Source organism: Schistocerca nitens, chromosome 10 (genome assembly GCF_023898315.1).
Source record: "Schistocerca nitens isolate TAMUIC-IGC-003100 chromosome 10, iqSchNite1.1, whole genome shotgun sequence".
NCBI classification, from domain to species: Eukaryota; Metazoa; Arthropoda; class Insecta; order Orthoptera; family Acrididae; genus Schistocerca; species Schistocerca nitens.
In genome coordinates this window covers 73869597-73888381 of record NC_064623.1, presented here as the reverse complement: position 1 = coordinate 73888381, position 18785 = coordinate 73869597, and the positions used below count along the sequence as shown (strand labels likewise).

Genomic DNA, 18785 nt, shown 5'->3' with positions numbered 1-18785 from the left:
ATTCAGCAGCAGTTGTACAGAATAGCCAACTCTCGTAATGGTCAAGTAGGCAAAGAGGTTTTCGCTACTTGTGAGAAATCCACCTGCGTTAGGTTGGTGGCGGAAATGGCATCTTTGGGTTTTCCGGTCCACGCGGAGCGTGGAAGAGGCTGGAGAAGCGGGAGGCAGTCTGCCGCCGGCACGGGAAGCGTCCACAGCTGTGCTCCAGTCGAAGAACGGTGAGTTAGACTGACCGCGTGGCGCGTTGTTACTTGGCGAGGGGAGAGCTGTTAGCTTTTGGTCTCGCTTTTCAAATCTGGAAGATTGCTTTGCCTTGTCGCAGCAAGGAATGCAAAACTTTGGCAGATTTTTCTTTTAGCAAATTTCTGTAGCAGACTTGGATCCGCCGGAAGAGCGCCACACAAAGGTGTCGATAAGAAGTGAGCACTCGCTTCTGTATGAATGTCCGTTTGACTTCAGCTGTGGCTGTATAAGCTTTTATTTTTCTAAATATTAATAGCTTTGCCTTCTCGTAAATTTTCCTTGCTTTATGTGTCTTTCGTCCGTGGGGAGCCAACCATGTGGTAGAACATTATAGTTGTTGGGCTACCGACATCACTAACTGTCCGATCTCATGTTTGTCTTAAATAATGTTAACATGATTGTGTGATGTGATATTGTTGGAATTTGGCACTATACCTAGAAATTGTGTCTCCACAAACCACGTGTTACCAGGAATCGTGTACATGCCTCACATCCTTACCTTAGGAATAAATGATTTTATCTACAATTTTCTCTTGTGGTCCGACATTACGTTTTTGCACCTAAGCCACTCACCTCGTAGCTTTCCCGTTAGCACATCCAATGCGTTTCCTTATGCACAGGTCCAGTGATTAGTCTCCCCTTGTATTTTATAACAAATGCTTTAGATTAAGTCTTATTTTCAGGTGTGTTGCTGGGAGTTGATCTTCTGCACAGTGTTCTTGCATGTGCTATTTCATTTTAAATGTTTCACTGTCGTGAACAGTGCACGGGGAACACTATTAATTACATCGTATCCCCTATGAGCGACATCACAACGTATGCATGTTTGTGAATTTTTGGTCTGTGATCAAATTAATTTATTTTCCGACTCGACCAAATCTTTGATTAGTTGTATGGTTAGAGTCGGTGGCGACCCTACTCTTCTCACGTTAATTTCATAAGCAATAAGTATTTCCATTCCCAATAATAAGGAATAACCCCTAGTAACAGGTTAGTTACAGTATAGTTGCAGATTTGAATTTTGGGCGGAGAAAAATGCACCACAGATGACTCAGCAGACAACGATCGAGTCGTGCCCTAGCGCCTTCACATGACTTTCGTCCACATTGTGCGTAAGTCGTCTGTTAATGGGAGATTAGGAAGTACGTACTTGTTGACATCGCCGCCTTGCCTCTCGACGAAGGTGTAGATGCCAGGGGTGCCCAGCGGACCCCAGGCGCAGACGGTGATGTCCAGCGCGCGGCAGAAGGCCCTGAGCTCGCGCTGTTGGAAGTAGGCGTTCATCTCAACCTGCAGGTTGGCGGGTTTGATGCGCGCAGACTGCCACACCCGCTTGATCTGGCGCGCGGTGAAATTGGATAGCCCTATGGAGCGCGCCCGTCCAGCGTCCACCTGGGCCTCCATCCCCTGCACAGAGCAAGCCCAACGTGCAGATCAGCGCACCGACTACACCACACCGTTACATTAACAGCACACTGTACCCATGTGTGGCGTTAAGGGGACCACACCGTGGTTCAGGTCGAAAAAAATCAATTTTCGGTTTTCATCATATTTCGATAGGTTAAGGTTTTATTAAAGTACTCTGAAAAGTATTTCGCTGAAAAAATTTTTATTTTTCGAGCATTTAAAGAGCATTTTCCTACCACGTCTGTTTACGTGGCACCCCCACTTTTCTTTTACCCACTTTTCTGCATATACACTACTGGCCATAAAAGCTGCTACACCACGAAGATGACGTGCTACAGACACAAAATTTAACCGACAGGAAGAAGATGCTGTGATATGCAAATGATTAGCTTTTCAGACCATTCACACAAGGTTGGCGCCGGTGGCGACACGTACAATGTGCTGACATGAGGAAAGTTTCCAACCGATTTCTCATACACAAACAGCAGCTGACCGGCGTTGCCTGGTGAAACGTTGTTGTAATGCCTCGTGCAAGGAGGAGAAATGGGTACAATCACGTTTCCGACTTTGATAAAGGTCGGATTGTAGCCTATCGCTAAGGCGGTTTATCGTATCGCGACATCGCTACTCGCTTTGGTCGAGATCCAATGACTGTTAGCAGAATATGGAATCGGTGGGTTCAGGAGGGTAATACGGAACGCCGTGCTGGATTCCAACGGCCTAGTATCACTAGCAGTTGAGATGACAGGCATCTTATTCGCATGGCTGTAACGGATCGTGCACCCACGTCTCGATCCCTGAGTCAACAGATGGGGACGTTTGCAAGACAACAACCATCTGCACCAACAGTTCGACGACGTTTGCAGCAGCATGGACTATCAGGTCGGAGACCATGGCTGCGGTTACCCTTGACGCTGCATCACAGACAGGAGCGCCTGCAATGGTGTACTCAACGACGAACCAGGGTGCACGAATGGCAAAACGTCATTTTTTCGGATGAATCCAGGTTCTGTTTACAGCATCATGATGGTCGCATCCGTGTTTGGCGACATCGCGGTGAACGTACACTGGAAGCGTATGTTCGTCATCGCCATACTGGCGTATCACCCGGCGTGATGGTATGGGGTGCCATTGGTTCCACGTCTCGGTCACCTCTTGTTCGCATTGACGGCACTTTGAACAGTAGACGTTACATTTCAGATGTGTTACGACCCTGGCTCTACCTTTCATTCGATCCCTGCGAAACCCTACATTTCAGCAGGATAACGCACGACCGCATGTTGCAGGTCCTGTACGGGCCTTTCTGGGTACCGAAATCGTTCGGGTGCTGCCCTGGCCAGCACATTCTCCAGATCTCTCACCAATTGAAAACGTCTGGTCAATGGTGGCCGAGCAACTGGCTCGTCACAACACGCCAGTCACTACTCTTGATGACCTGTGGTATCGTGTTGAAGCTGCATGGGCAGCTGTACCTGTACACGCCATCCAAGCTCTGTTTGACTCAATGCCTAGGCGTATCAAGGCCGTTATTACGACCAGAGGTGGTTCTTCTGGTACTGATTTCTCAAGATCTATGGACCCAAATTGCCTGAAAATGTAATGACATGTCAGTTGTAGTATAATATATTTGTCCAATGAATACCCGTTTATCATCTGCATTTCATCTTGGTGTAGCAATTTTAATGGCCATTAGATCTCTATATCCCCTACATTGCACGTTAGGAATTTCTTTCTTACTCCTGAGTGTTTTGGCTATCCTTGGAATGCAACGGTCGGTATTCTTTTGTTTCTGCTGTTTGTAAACAAAACGCTTTCAAATACGCGGTTAGTTTTGTTCAAGTATGATTGAAAACTTGCAGGTATACTATTGGCGGGCAATTAGGAGAAATAAAGAAAATCTGGAGGCAATGAAGAGAGATGTTTGGGCCATATTCTTCCATAAGTCCTCTACTGATGATAAGCCATGTCTTGGATTGTGTCCATCAGGAGAAAATTCGTGGTGCAAACACAATAGGGCTCAGACAACTGAGGAATCTTATGGTCACCAGCATTCTCTTCCTGGTGCTGTTGTTACAGCAATTAAACCTATTTTCAGAGACTTGGCTCATCCTGACGTTGTAAGGAAATGTCTGCATGGGCAGACACAGAATCCAAATGAATGTTTCAGTAGCATAATTTGGAACTGCCTTCCTAAAACTGTATTTGCTGCAATGCATACAATGAAACTAGGAGCTCATGGTGCTGTTATTACATTCAATTGTAGTAATAATGGAAAGTTTTGGGTACTGAAAAAGCTGGGATTTAATCCTGGTGAAAATATGATAACTGGGCTGCAACATTGCGATAAAATGAGGATAGCCGATGCAGAGAGCTCTGCGTCTAATATGGCCAAGAAAGCAAGACAAACATCCAGGAAGGTGAAAAAGAAGCTGGAAGACCCGCTAGGGGCCAAAGAAGGGCCATCATACGCAGCAGGATAGTTTTAATTAACTGTAAGTAACAAATTTCAAAAGTTTTTTCTTTAAACTCAATTTTCCACAAACTAAAATTTTCAGTAGATACGCCCTATTATATCAGAAACTATCATAGATAAATGAATGGAATTTTCAGAGACTCTGCTTAACATAAAAAGCCACCTCTGGTACTACATTCATTATTATTCCCCCGTTAGGAAGTTCACATAAATATTTTCTACAGAAAAAGCTTTATATTCTTTGTTAATAAATTTAAAAATTATTTGTTAAAAACTATAACATGGTTAAAGTAGATTTTAGTACAGTTGACGCTATTAGCATCATGTGACATACAGTAAAAATATTAAGGTCCTGCATAAACTAGGTTTTTCAGAAAGGGGTCAAATACTTCCCTAAATTAACATGGGTTAGATATGCAGGGTATGATCCCCTTAAGAATGGACAAAAATTTGACATAGATGGAGGAGCCGATGATACAAATGAGGACAATTTCAGCTGCACTCTGCAGTATTTGCCACTGCAAGTCGTACATAATGCCCTTCAACTGCTATTCTCCTGGCCCAACTCTTACCAATGTTCCTAATTCCGCCCTTGAAGAAGCTCTGTGGCTTTACGCACTTGCACACTTGCACTGCCTCCACAACTTCGTCATCCAAGCAAACATTGGAATCATGGAGGTGACCCTTCACTGGATGAGAAACCGGAAAATCACCGGAAGCTCTATCAGGACTATACGGGGGGAGCTCCATCAGCTCGGAACCACGATTTTGAATCCAGTGGACTTTTTATCATCAGTATAATGGAGTCACTATCCTCAAGCTAAATCTCACCTTCCTTTCTATTTTGTGTTTGAGACTTCGCAATAACTCACAACTGCTGCTACTGTTCACCTTTGCGCTTTTGGAGTGTAATTAATCATTTCGTATCTCAAAATACTGTCATTATCCACTTTCCTGCAGAAGCTTGGCTTTGACATTTCTTTCTGCATATGAAGATCGATGTTATCACTCTATGCTGTGCCAGTTTCTGTGTGGTTCGTGGTCGTATATCCATGTCTCATCAACAGTTGCCATGGACTGACAAAATATCCTCCTTTCTCGCCGGCCGCTGTGGCCGAGCTGTTATAGGCGCTTCAGTCCGGAACCACGCTGCTGCTACGGCCGCAGGTTCGAATCCTGCATGGATGTATGTGATGTCCTTTGGTTAGTTAGGTTTAAGTAGTTCTAGGGGACTGATGACCTCCCATAGTGCTTAGAGCGATTTCAACCATTTTTGAACCTCCTTTCTCTTCAAAACGCTTCGAATGATATTTCGACATTTCCAGACGTTCCTACATGTGTCAGTAGGCATGACTCATACTGAGCACACAATAAGGTTACTGATTCTTCGCTGAGGCCGGTGTTACTCTATCAAATGCTTTTTGACAAAGGAATGTGATCAAACATTCATCACATGTTCTTGGTCAAAGATACCAGACGTCGGGAAAATTTGGGTATTATACCCGCATTAAATTTTCTTAGATAAATATCTTTGACGTCATAGTTCCTCCAGAATGGTCGGCGAAGTCTTATTACTGTTCTCTAAGGTTGCGTGTACCACAGCTGTTGTGGTCTTCAGTCCTGAGAGTGGTTTGATGCAGCTCTCCATGCTACTCTATCCTGTGCAAGCTTCTTCATCTCCCAGTATCTACTGCAACCTACATCCTTCTGAATCTGTTTAGTGTATTTATCTCTTGGACTCCCTCTACCATTTTTACCCTCCATGCTGCCCTCCAATACTAATTTTGTGATCCCTTGATGCCTCAGAATATGCCCCACCCACCGATCCCTTCTCCTAGTCAAGTTATGCCACAAATTTCTCTTCTCTCCAATTCTATTCAATACATTCTCATTAGTTATGTGATATATCCATCAAATCTTTAGCATTTTTTTGTTGCACCACATTTCGAAAGCTTCTATTCTCTTCTTGTCTACACTATTTATCGTCCACGTTTCACTTCAAAAAAAAAAAAATGGTTCAAATGGCTCTGAGCACTATGGGACTCAACTGCTGAGGTCATTAGTCCCCTAGAACTTAGAACTAGTTAAACCTAACTAACCTAAGGACATCACAAACATCCATGCCCGAGGCAGGATTCGAACCTGCGACCGTAGCGGTCTTGCGGTTCCAGACTGCAGCGCCTTTAACCGCACGGCCACTTCGGCCGGCCGTTTCACTTCCATACATGGCTACACTCCATACAAATACTTTCAGAAACGACTTCCTGACAAATCTATACTCAATGTTAACAAATTTCTTTTTTTCAGAACGCTTTCCTTGCCATTGCCAGTCTACATTTTATATCCTCTCTACTTCGACCATCATCAGTTATTTTGCTCCCCAAAAAAACTCATTTACTACTTTAGCGTCTCATTTCCTAATCTAATTCCCGCAGCATCACCCGATTTAATTCAACTACATTCCATTATCCTCGTTTTGCTTTTGTTGATGTTCATCTTATATGCTCCTTTCAAGACACTGTCCATTCCGTACAGCTGCTCTTACAGGTCCTTTGCTGTCTCTGACAGGATTACAATGTCATCGGCGAAACTCAAAGTTTTTATTTCTTCTCCATGGATTTTAATTTCTACTCCGAATTTTTCTTTTGTTTCCTTTACTGCTTGCTCAATATACAGATTGAATAACATCGGGGATAGGTTACAACCCTGTCTTACTCCCTTCCCAACCACTGCTTCACTTTCATGCCCCTCGACTCTTATAACTGCCATCCGGTTTCTGTACAAATTGTAAATAGCCTTTCGCTCCCCGTATTTGACCCATGCCACCATCAGAATTTGAAAGAGAGTATTCCAGTCAACGTTGTCAAAAGCTTTCTCCAAGTCTACAAATGCTAGAACCGTAGGTTTGCCTTTCCTTAATCTATTTTCTAAGATAAGTCGTAGGGTCAGTAATTCCTCACGTGTTCCAACATTTCTACGGAATCCAAACTGATCTTCCCCGAGGTCGGCTTCTACCAGTTTTTCCATTATGCTGTAAGAATACGCAACAGGTTTTTTTCATCGCCAATTTTGGTTGAAAAATGTATAGAATTTGGTTACGAACATGATGGAATATTCCCAGCCGCTACAGTTTCATGGAGTTCTTATAGGTGGCGGCGCTGTATGTAGCCTCCAAATCAGCATGTCACAGACGTGTCTCCCATTAAGTTTCTTTTGGCGGGAAACCAGAGTTTTGCAGATACACTGATAAGCCAAACCATTATGACCACCTGCTTGTTTGTCCGTCTTTGGAACGAAATACATCACTGACTCTACGTGTCGGGTATCCGACAGTTTGTTGGTAGGTTTCTGGAGGTATGTGGCATTAGATGTCTACGCACGAATCACGTAATTCGCGTAAATAACGGGCCGCTGATTTCCATATGCGGTGATGGTGCCCGATACCGTCCCAGACGGGTTCCACGGGATTTACACCAATAAATTGCAATGCGCCTTATACCACTGTAGCACGGTTGTGGCTCCTACATGCGGACAATTATACTGCTGAAACATGTTATCGTTGTCGGGGAACAGATCAAGCTTGAAGGGATGCAAATGGTTCGCAGCTGTCAGCGTGTCTTCGATTACTACCACAGGACCCATGCATGCACAGAAGAATGTCTCCCATATCATAATGCAGCTCCCACCAGCCTGCGTCCGCGGCGCGCTGCCCGTTTCGAACCTCCGTTGACCTCGATGACGGCGTTTGTGCAGAGGACCATCGACATAGTGTAGCAAAACTGATTCACCCGAAGAGCCGACACGTTTCCATTGATCGACGGTCGAATACTGATGGTCCCGTGTCCACTGCAATCGCAATCGAGGATGTCGTTGGGTCAACAACATATAGAGGTGGTCTGCAGTGGAGCTCCATTTTCAACCAATGTACGAAGAACGGTGTGCTCCGAAACACTTGTGCATGCGCCACCATTGCGCTCATTCGGCAGTGATGCCGCACACCACCAACTATCTTACTTCACAAAAATTGGTTCAAATGGCTCTGAGCATAACATCTGAGGTTATCAGTCCCCTAGAACTTAGAACTACTTAAACCGAACTAACCTAAGGACATCACACACATCCATGGCCGAGGCAGGATTCGAACCTGCGAGCGTAGCGGTAGCGCGGCTCCACACTGAAGCGCCTAGAACCGCTCGGTCATACTTTACAGAGCAGACAAGCTTCCGTCGTCGACGTCCAACCATTTAGCTTCTAGTGGTGGTTTCAATGTTCTTTTACCTCTTTCCCTAGATGCCCACGACAGTAGCTCGTAAACACTCGACCAGCTTCCCAGTTTTCGAGGTGCCCGTTCACAGGCTCTGCGTAATAATGATCTGGGCTTTGTCTAAGCCTCTTATCTCAATGGGCTTCCCCATTTTCAGTCCGCATCTTCGCTAGGAGGGTGGTCCCCCGTACGAAAATTTTTAAAGTCACAGCTACATTTGTCAACGATTATATTTCGACTTGGTCATCATTCTTACTGAACTTTCCGAGATGAGGGAAGAGCTCTCCAGTATCTTTAACAAAAAAGTTATCCACTGCCTTTTCGGCCAACTGTTGACAGAAATCTAGACCTAACCATCTGCTGAAAACCTGTTACCACTCATAAACGTCAGAGAGGTCAAAAGCCGACAATGTGAAGTGTTGCGAGCAGGGTTGTCGCTGAACTCCTAACCGAATGAATCCAAGAAGTGCTTTGTGGCATTTACTATTCGGAGACGTGCTTTGTCAAAGAACAAGTAGACTGCTTTCGATAACATCCCCCTTGTATCGTTGTACATTTCCCGCCGTAATAATAATTTTTTTTTTTTTTTAGAAATTTTCAGTACCGCAGTACCGCGCAGAACTGTTTCATCATAGGGTAAAAATTGAATGAGGAGACGCCATTCACTATCGCAAAAGACAGTGGGCATCATTTTTCGGGGCGAAACAACGGTTTTAAATTGTTTAGCTGGTGATGAATAGGGATGTCGCCACTGCACTGACTGTCTTTTCAGGGATGCAAATTCAAGCACCTGACATTTCATTTGCAAGTGTTCGATGGTGGTGATGGTTAGTGTTTAACGTCCCGTCGACAACGAGGTCATTAGAGACGGAGCGCAAGCTCGGGTTAGGGAAGGATAGGGGAGGAAATCGGCCGTGCCCTTTCAAAGGAACCATCCCGGCATTTGCCTGAAACGATTTAGGGAAATCACGGAAAACCTAAATCAGGATGGCCGGAGACGGGATTGAACCGTCGTCCTCCCGAATGCGAGTCCAGTGTGCTAACCACTGCGCCACCTCGCTCGGTGCAAGTGTTCGAGAAATTCCGATGAAGTTGCGATTTTGCTGTCTTTGTGTTAATCTGTGAAGTTCTGTTACCCGCCTGGCAAACAGTTTTCACATATAAAGTGTTTCAGTAATGATTTTATAGCAGATGACGTCTCGATACATTTGGAAAATGTGTGTCTTAAGCCACCAAGATGCTGATGTTATCGGTCCCTAGACTTACACACTACTTAAAGTAGCTTAAACTAACTTATGCTAAGACAAACACACACACCCATGCCCGAAGGAGGACTCGAACCTCCGGTGGGAGGAGCCGCCCAGTTCGTGACGTGGCGCCTTAAACCGCGCGGACACTCCGCGCGGCGATACATTTGGAAACGTTGTTTTTATCTAGTCCAGTGCCAATCATATCTGCGACGTTGTTCACCTCAGCATCAGTCACGTTTGATGGACGCCCACTACATTGTTCACCATGCACACTCATTCTACCAGGTTTATACTTACATCACTTTTACGCATTAATATTGAGTCGTGGTAAAAAAATTGCTGTTTTGAAGAGCGCGCCGCAGCGCGTGGTGTGAAGCAGTCGCCCTCCGTTTCTGGAGGTAGCTCCACTGTGGCAATCGCAGCTTTGGTGTCTCCCTGTGGTGGGAAAGGGGAAAGGTTGCCTGTTCACGTGCTTTTAAGGGGCGCTATGAGCTCGCCAGTCGGTCAGTCTGGGTCAGTCTCTCGTCTCCAGCTTGCTAGTCTGTCTCTCGTCATAATTTGTTAGGCAGTTAGTGCCTGTCTGTCGTTCGGAGTGCTAGTATGTCTGTCGTTCAATCAACCTTTAAAGCCGGCAAAATGAGAGTCTTTCCACTCAGCCAATAAGAGAACTCAGCGAGTGGTCGTCCGGTCGCGGCTTATTTCCTGCATCTGAGTCTGCGCGTTAGGCCGCCAGTCTGCTCGAGTTTGCTCAGGCAATGGTCATTGGCGGTTGGATCGATCGGTTGGTCGGTCGCGCACTGAGATACAAGATGACTTGTCCGACTTCAGCGTCGGCGCATGTGAGGTCGCCACGTGAGTCTAGTGGGCCGCGGTCGACACGAGAGCAACAGGAGTCAACCCACGACATCGGGTTGGCCGGTGCGAGCTGCGACGCCGTGAGACGGGAGATCGGCGCGCCTTACTGCGTCCGTTGAAGCGGCTGGCAGCGGACGGTTCGGGAGATCGATTTGGGGGTGCTGCGCCAGGTCTTCTCGAGAAATCGCAGTTTATTAGAAGTTAAGTGATTGGTGATATCTTGTTTGATTTACTCTTGTTAAATTCTACTTGTTTTCTTCGTGAGGTCACTAGCCGTTTTGCTTTGGGGTCGTCCCACCATTCTTCTCCGTTCGCCCACCCGCCGGAAGGTGGTTGTTTATGAATTGGGTGGTCCGTTTTTCCCTTATGGAGTAGGGGCGGGTTAGAGCAATCTGCGGTTGGGGTTGTTCGGTTATCTCCCTATCAATCTGCCATACATTAATAGCTGGCTCTGTCATGGTTGTCTGATTTGATGTGTTAGCGAATTTATTGGTTGAAGTGTAACGGTCTATTTCCTGAAATATGTTTTTATCTTGCCTTTCATCTTGAGAGGCGGTATATGTGTACTGTAGAGCATGTTTGGACAACCTTGTATAAATTTATGTAGATTTGTATTTCATGGGCTTTTAGTTAAATGGTCAGTTTAGTATATAAAGTTGCCACCCTTCCACCGTAAGACGTTTCTTAGAAGTTGAAATCAAGTTGCACCTTCGGTGGCAAGTTAATCTTTTAATTTTAGTGTTTTGTACCATTTTCATCGCTCCTACGGGGTACGTAGTTTGTGTGCTTGTGTGAATTGTTAAAACTTTTGCTTTAAAGTAATCTGGTGTGTTGCAGATTTGTACCAGTGTAGTCTTTCAGAGGTTGTTGTGAACGGTCGTGACTACGGCTGTGTCAAAAGGGAGCGGCAGGGTTCTCAGCCCGAAACCTCATACACTCAAAATTTTGTTTCTTTCTGCCTCTGAACAAATTGTAACTTGAAATTTAAAGGGTGCTTTCTGCTTATAATTTTAAATTTGTTTCTAAAAAAGAAAGGGCTTTTAGGAATAAAATTCCCATTTGTTAAAAGCAATTTCATTTTGATTTCATCAGTTATTCCCTGGCAACTACTTCCACGCTCACATAGTGTGATTAAATGTGTTAATGTTCTTGATGAATCGCTAGTAAATAAAGTAAATTCTTAAGAAAAAGTTGAAAATAATTCCACGGTTCAAATATCATTCGTCAGACGATCCCTGTTTACAGTTTTGATTTAGTGCATTTTTTCTTCCGAAGAGGAAAACAGATTACTCGCATCACCTCGCAGCTTGGGGGATTCGCAACAGAGACGAACGACCGTGCCCTCCACTGCCAGTACATTGTCCTTGAGCGCAGTGCTGCCACGATTGTCCAAAAAATATTCCTCTGGGTGTCAGAAGCCCGGTACTTTTACTCCCTGGTCGTGCCCAGTTATGCTGCAGTTATCTGTAATAAATGCATTACCTTCCATATGCTGACGTGGTCTGTGTTTAGGTCCAGGAGCACATTCCCGTCTTTGCCCTTGGGGGGAAAGGTCCCGTCGTCGACGTCCTGCATGCCGACAGGGTTGTGCACCAGGTAGAGGTCTACGTAGTCCAACTGGAGATCAGCCAGGGACTTCTTGAGGTACTTCTCGACCGACGACTGTCGCATACCCATCATGGGCAGCTGAAAAAGAAGTTACCCACTCAGTATCTTCGCTAAAGAATATCAACAACAAAGGAGTTATTACACTATAAATACACTGGCAGGGAAAAAAATCGGAACACAAAGAAGTACGTGGGTCACTCCAAAAGAAAAGCACACTATTTTTGTAAAAATACAGTTTTCATTCTGCATGTGTGAAAGTTTTACAGTGTGTAGATACATCCTTCCCGCTTGTTTTCAAACTTAGTTCAACCTGTTCCCGTGAGTGGCGCCGTCACAGTATGTTTTCAAGATGGCTGCTACACTTGACGTTTGTCAGAAGCAACCTGCTGTCATAGAATTCCTATTCTGTGAAAACGAGACAGTGGGAGACATCCACAAGAGGTTGAAAAAGGTGTATGGAGATGCTGCTGTCGATCGCAGTATAGTTAGTCGGTGGGTAAGCAGGTTACATGATGAAAGTCGGCACGGCAATATTAAGGGTTGGCCTCGCAGCGGCAGGCCTCGAACTGCACACACTCAAGACAATGTGCAGAGAATTAACGAATTGGTGACTGCTGACAGCCGCATCACAGTGAACGAATTGTCACGCTACGTTGGGATAGGGGAAGGAAGTGTTTGCACAACACTGAAAGTGTTGGCGTTAGAAAAGGTTTGTGCCAGGTGGGTTCCTAGGGTGTTGACAGTGGCTCACAAAGAAACAAGAAAAACGGTATGCAGCGAACAGTACGAGACTGGTGGAGATGAATTTTTTGGAAGAATTGTGACAGATGATCAAACATGGCTCCATCATTTTTCACCAGAGACGAAGAGGCAATCAATGGAGTGGCATCATGCAAAATTCACCCAAGAAAAAAAATTCAAAACCTCACCTTCTGCTGGAAAAGTTATGGCTACGGTGCTTTTTCGATTCCGAAGGACTCTTGCTTGTGGACATCATGCCAAGTGGAACCACCATAAATTCTGATCCATATGTGATGACACTGAAGAAACTTAAGCTCGACTGAGTCGTGTTCGACCACATCGGCAAAAGCAGGATGTTTTGCTTTGCACGACAATGCACAGCGACATGTCAGTCAAAAAACCATGGAAACGATCACAAAATTCGGATGGACAACACCGAAACACCCGCCTTACAGTCCTGACCTGGCTCCATTTGACTATCATCTCTTCGTAGAACAAGGTTTGAAGATGAAGACTCCCTTGTGCACGGTGCCAAACAGTGGCTCCAACAGGTTGGTCCAGAATTTTACCGTGCGGGTATACAGGCGCTGGTTCCAAGATGGCGTAAGGCAATTGAGAGGGATGTAAATTATGTGGATAAATGAAAATATTGCTCCTAAAGGATGTATCTACACACTGTAAGACTTTCAAACATGTAGAATAAAATATGGATTGAAAAAAAATAGTGTGCATTTCTTTGGAGTGACCCTCGTAATTAAGATGCAGTAATGAAATTTCGGCAATACAACGGTCTAGATGACATATGTAAGTGATTATCATTGCAGAATCACAGGTTAATGTAAGCTAGAGATAATCCGCAGAAAATGTAAAATGCTGCTACATTAATAACGGGTGTAACCACCAGAATATTGAACGCAAGCATGCGAAGCTGCATACATTGTGTTGTACAGATGCCGTATGTCAGCTGATGGGATGGACTTCCATGCCAATTGGTCTTCGACGGTCAACACAGGGACGGTTAATGCTGGTTGTGGATGAGGCTGGAGTACTCGTCCAGTGACGTCCCATATGTGCTAGACTGGAGACAGAGATCGAGCCGGCCAAAGAAACATGTCGACACTCTGTAGAGCATGTCGGGTTGCAACAGCGGTGTGTGGGCGGGCGTTATCCTGTTTGAAAGCACCCCTTGGAATGCAGTTGATGAACAGCAGCACAACAGACCGAATTCCCAGATCAATGAAATTTGCAGCCAAGATGAGTGGGATAACAGCGAGAATGCTCCAGCTGTGTAACTTATTAAAAAATTAAAAACGCTCTCCTTCCATTATGTGGTAAGTTTGCACTCTTCATTTTTTCCACTGTTTCCCATATATTTTCCGCATTTGATTTACGAAACTCATAACGCAATAGCGAACCTTTCCATGACAGGGGCATTCATTTAACCCCATTCAAGAGCAAAAATAAATCATGTATTAAGACAAGTTACACCTGATGATATACCCACAGGGACAGAAATGAATCGTGTATTTAATAAGACACGAAAATTTGCGACCAAAGTTTTTTCTTTAATTCATACTTCCAGTGTATTAAATACAGTGACGTTTGCAGGTGCAAAATATGGATAAAATTCAATTCAAAGAATGGACTGCCGTGTTGCAAATTTGGGTTTTCGAGCAACTGGGACTGTCAGAGAGAATCAAGTTGGTGACTGTCCACTACTGAGCAGCAACGAACTGAAAAAGGCAGTTCGAGGAAACTATGACTACCAGTTCGACAGGAATGGTGAAATTTTATTTGTTCGATGACATGACAACAGATGCGTTACTATTGGTACAAATTTTGACAAAGTTGAACCTTTGGGAGCAGCTACGCGGTACAGTAGACAAGCAAGTAAGAAGACACAAGTGCAACAATCTGCCGTTTTGAAGTCGTATAGCACGTACATGGGAGGTGTTGACCACCATGACTGGTTACTTGGTAAATACGCGACGATAATTAGAGGGAATAAATGGTATTGGGTCCTATTTACACGTATGCTGGAAATGGCCCTCGTAAATGCCTGGCTCTTCTACAGAGTAGTACACGTGACAAATGCACTAGATTTACTGGATTTCAGACGTGCTGTTACAGTTACATACCTGAAATCGGACACTGGAAGACCGAATATTGGACGGTCAATGGAATACCCATCAAGTCAGTTGAGAGTGATACCGGACATCAGGTTTCATGGAATTGGTCATATGATTGACAAAAGAAGCGCGCAAAGAAGACGTGTAAGAGCTAAATGCAACGGGAAACCAAAAACATATTGCGTTAAATGCCGTGTAACAGTGTGTGTGAAGTGTTTTGTACCATTTCACAAGAAATAAATAGTAAAGACCTGAATACAGTTAAGTATGCTATACGATACTGTTAGATCCCAGCGTTCTATTTTGAGGACGGCCATTATATCTGCATGCACAAATATTATTTGGCTCTTTTTGTACTTATTGTGGTTCATACACTATGTACAACATAATTAAGGAATAAAAAATTCAATTTTTTTTAAAAAAATAATTTGCGACTGAATGGGTTAATAAAACACGAAAATTTGCGACCAAAGGTTTTCTTTAATTCATACTTCCAGTGCATTAAATGCATTGACGTTTGCAGCTGCAAAATATGGATAAAATTCAATTCAAAGAATGGACTGCGGTGTTGCAACATCTCACTCGGGATTGTAAATTCAAGTGCGAAAACTACGACTGCAATTTTTCTTCTGCCGGTACAGTGGTTAGGAATATGCTCATCGTTCATGCTTCAGGTGCAGAATGGGAATAGTCCCACATTGGCGGACTTTTATTGGATGTTCAGTCCACTGAACAGACTACACAAATGGAGAAATCTCTCTAACGCAGAGGAGTCGTAGTTTTTCCGACAGATTTTCACAGTAACAATGAATCGTTCACTCTCAAGTATCAGCAGTACCGGTAAAACCATCATGGGCCTAAGAATAGCTCCGCCCGGCAAAAGGACGGCAAATCAAAATCCATTGGATCTCTTAGTCTTCTAAAGTTAAAGCTTGTGCTCAGTGCTTCATGACCCATAACAGACAAAAACGTAAAGGCAGAAATTTGTATACTGAAACAACGCCGCACCATCAAGTACTCTGCTTGTACCGGCGAATGTATGGTGCATTAGTCTGAATCTGAGGTTCACAATTTTAGAAATAATTACGCGAATAACATTAAAAATGCGACAGCCACAGTGAAAATAGTTACACATAACTGACTCGACAATTTTTCAATAAAAATTAAGAAAAATAATTATTTCATTTTCACCAGCACAGTTGTGCAAGAAAGTCAGCAGTAAAACATAGTACAATAGTGCAGATTTCACAAAACAAACTTACTGTTACACGTCGTCTTTACGTTTGTAATATGACTTAAGAAAAACTGTTCGCTGATAAAATTACATATTGTCATTGAGAATTCTATAAAATATAGAGAAAAATTTCTTGAAGTTACTGCAACCAGTCTCCTTTTGTCTTGCTCTTAAATTTTTATCATCCCATTACCGAGCCGCCTAGTTATTCATCACCCGTTTATTGATTGTCTGCAGCAGTGTGGGAGTCGTGTACAGTTATTCTGGAAAACATAACGAATGTTTTCCAGTGACGTTAATTTTATTGCACTTCACACACTTAGCCACAGGTAACACGTTCCACATGCTTCACCTGTGGCTAAGTGTGCAATGAAATTAGCGTCACTGGAAAATATTCATTATGTTTTCCAGAATACTGTGTGCACCAGCAACCAACTAACGGATACTAATAACACTACACGACTCCCACACTGCTGGCAAACAAACAACAAATTTCCACCACCTGATGATGAATCGATAGGCGTTTCGAATCCACTAATGGGATAATAAAAATGAAGAACAAAATAAAAGGCGACTGGTTGCAGTAATTTCAAGAAACCTCTATTCGTCACAGTCGCAATTATCCTCATCCATAATGAAAGAAGGTTTTAATATAAAGAAAATTAAGAAAAAAATAGCCATATGGGGATTCTTGTTGCTTTTTCCCCATCCAATTAACGGTTGCTTTATTGAAAAATAATTATTTAAATTAAATCCCTATCGGATGTGATGCTCTCTACAGTAATTATGAACAATTCATACAGAATGTGGTTCTGTATGAAACTGTTGTAAAAGGACTGTCTAGCACTGTTTTACTGTTTTTACAATTGACCTTCTCACAGATTCGTGCTGATTGAGCTCTTGTTACACTACTGGCCATTAAAATTGCTACACCAAGAAGAAATGCCGATGATAAACGGTTTTTCATTGGACAAATATATTATACTAGAACTGACATCCTTCTGAATCTGTTTAGTGTATTTATCTCTTGGACTCCCTCTACGACTTTTACCCTCCACACCGCCTTCCAATACTAAATTGGTGATCCCTTGATGCCTCAGAACATGTCCTACCAACCGATCCCTTCTTCTAGTCAAGTTGTGCTACAAACTGCTCTTCTCCCGAATTCTATTCAATACCTCCTCATTAGTCATGTGATCCACCCATCTAATCTTCAGCATTCTTCTGTAGCACCACATTTCAAAAGCTTCTATTCTCTTCTTGTCTGAACTGTTTATCGTCCACGTTTCACTTCCATACATGGCTACACTGCATACAAATACTTTCAGAAACGACTTCCTGACACTTAAATCTATACTCAATGTTAACACATTTCTCTTCTTCAGAAACGGTTTCCTTGCCATTGCCAGTCTACATTTTATATCCTCTCTACTTCGACCATCATCAGTTATTTTGCTCCCCAAATAGCAAAACTCATTTACTACTGTAGCGTCTCATTTCCTAATCTAATTCCCGCAGCATCGCTCGACTTAATTCGACTACATTCCATTATCCTCGTTTTGCTTCTGTTGATGTTCATCTTATATCCTCCTTTCAAGACACTGTCCATTCCGTTCAACTGTTCTTCAAAATGGTAAATGGTTCAAATGGCTCTGAGCACTGTGGGACTTAACATCTGTGGTCATCAGTCCTCTAGAACTTAGAACCACTTAAACCTAACTAACCTAAGGACATCATACACATCCATGCCCGAAGCAGGATTCGAGCCTGCGACCGTAGCGGTCACGCGGTTCCAGACTGAAGCGCCTAGAACCACACGGCCACACCGTCCGGCAACTGCTCTTCCAAGTCCTTTGCTGTCGCTGACAGGATTACAATGTCATCGGCGAAACTCAAAGTTTTTATTTCTTCTCAACGGATTTTAATTCCTACTCCGAATTTTTCTTTTGTTTCCTTTACTGCTTGCTCAATATACATATGCAATAACATAGGGGATAGGCTACAACCCTGTCTCTCCCTTCCCAACCACTGCTTCCCTTTCATACCCCTCGACTCTTATAATTGCCATCTGGTCTCTGTACAAATTGTAAATAGCCTTTCGCTCCCTATATTTTACCCCTGCCACCTTCAGAATTTGAAAGAGAGTATTCCAATCAACATTGTCAAAAGCTTTCTGTAAGTCTATAAATGCTAGAAACATAGGTTTGCCTTTCCTTAATCTATTTTCTAAGATAAGTCGTAGGGTTAGTATTGCCTCACGTGTTCCAACATTTCTACGGAATCCAAACTGTTCTTCCCCGAGGTCGGCTACTACCAGTTTTTCCATTAGTCTGTAAAGAATTCGTGTTAGTATTTTACAGCCGTGGCTTATTAAACTGATAGTTCGGTAATTTTCACATCTGTCAAGACTGCTTTCTTTGGGATTGGAATTATTTTATTCTTGTTGAAGTCGGAGGGTATTTCGCCTGTCTCATACATCTTGCTCACTAGATGGTAGAGTTTTGTCAGGACTGGCTCTCCCAAGGCTGTCAGTAGCTCTAATGGAATGTTGTCTACTGCCGGGGCGGCAGTAAGGTGGATT

The 18785-nt window shown here is 43.6% G+C and overlaps 1 protein-coding gene across 1 annotated transcript in view; it reads right to left on the bottom strand.

Annotated features, from left to right (window-relative positions):
- The window catches only part of LOC126210623 (1,5-anhydro-D-fructose reductase-like), a 45074-nt gene that overhangs the window by 11296 nt on the left and 14993 nt on the right, over positions 1 to 18785 (bottom strand). Inside the window, exons 3-4 of the mRNA XM_049939915.1 lie at positions 11975 to 12178; positions 1394 to 1650 (exon numbers count right to left, since the gene is read on the bottom strand). Coding sequence (XP_049795872.1) covers positions 1394 to 1650; positions 11975 to 12178 — 461 coding nt within the window. The remainder of the gene's footprint in view (positions 1 to 1393; positions 1651 to 11974; positions 12179 to 18785) is intronic.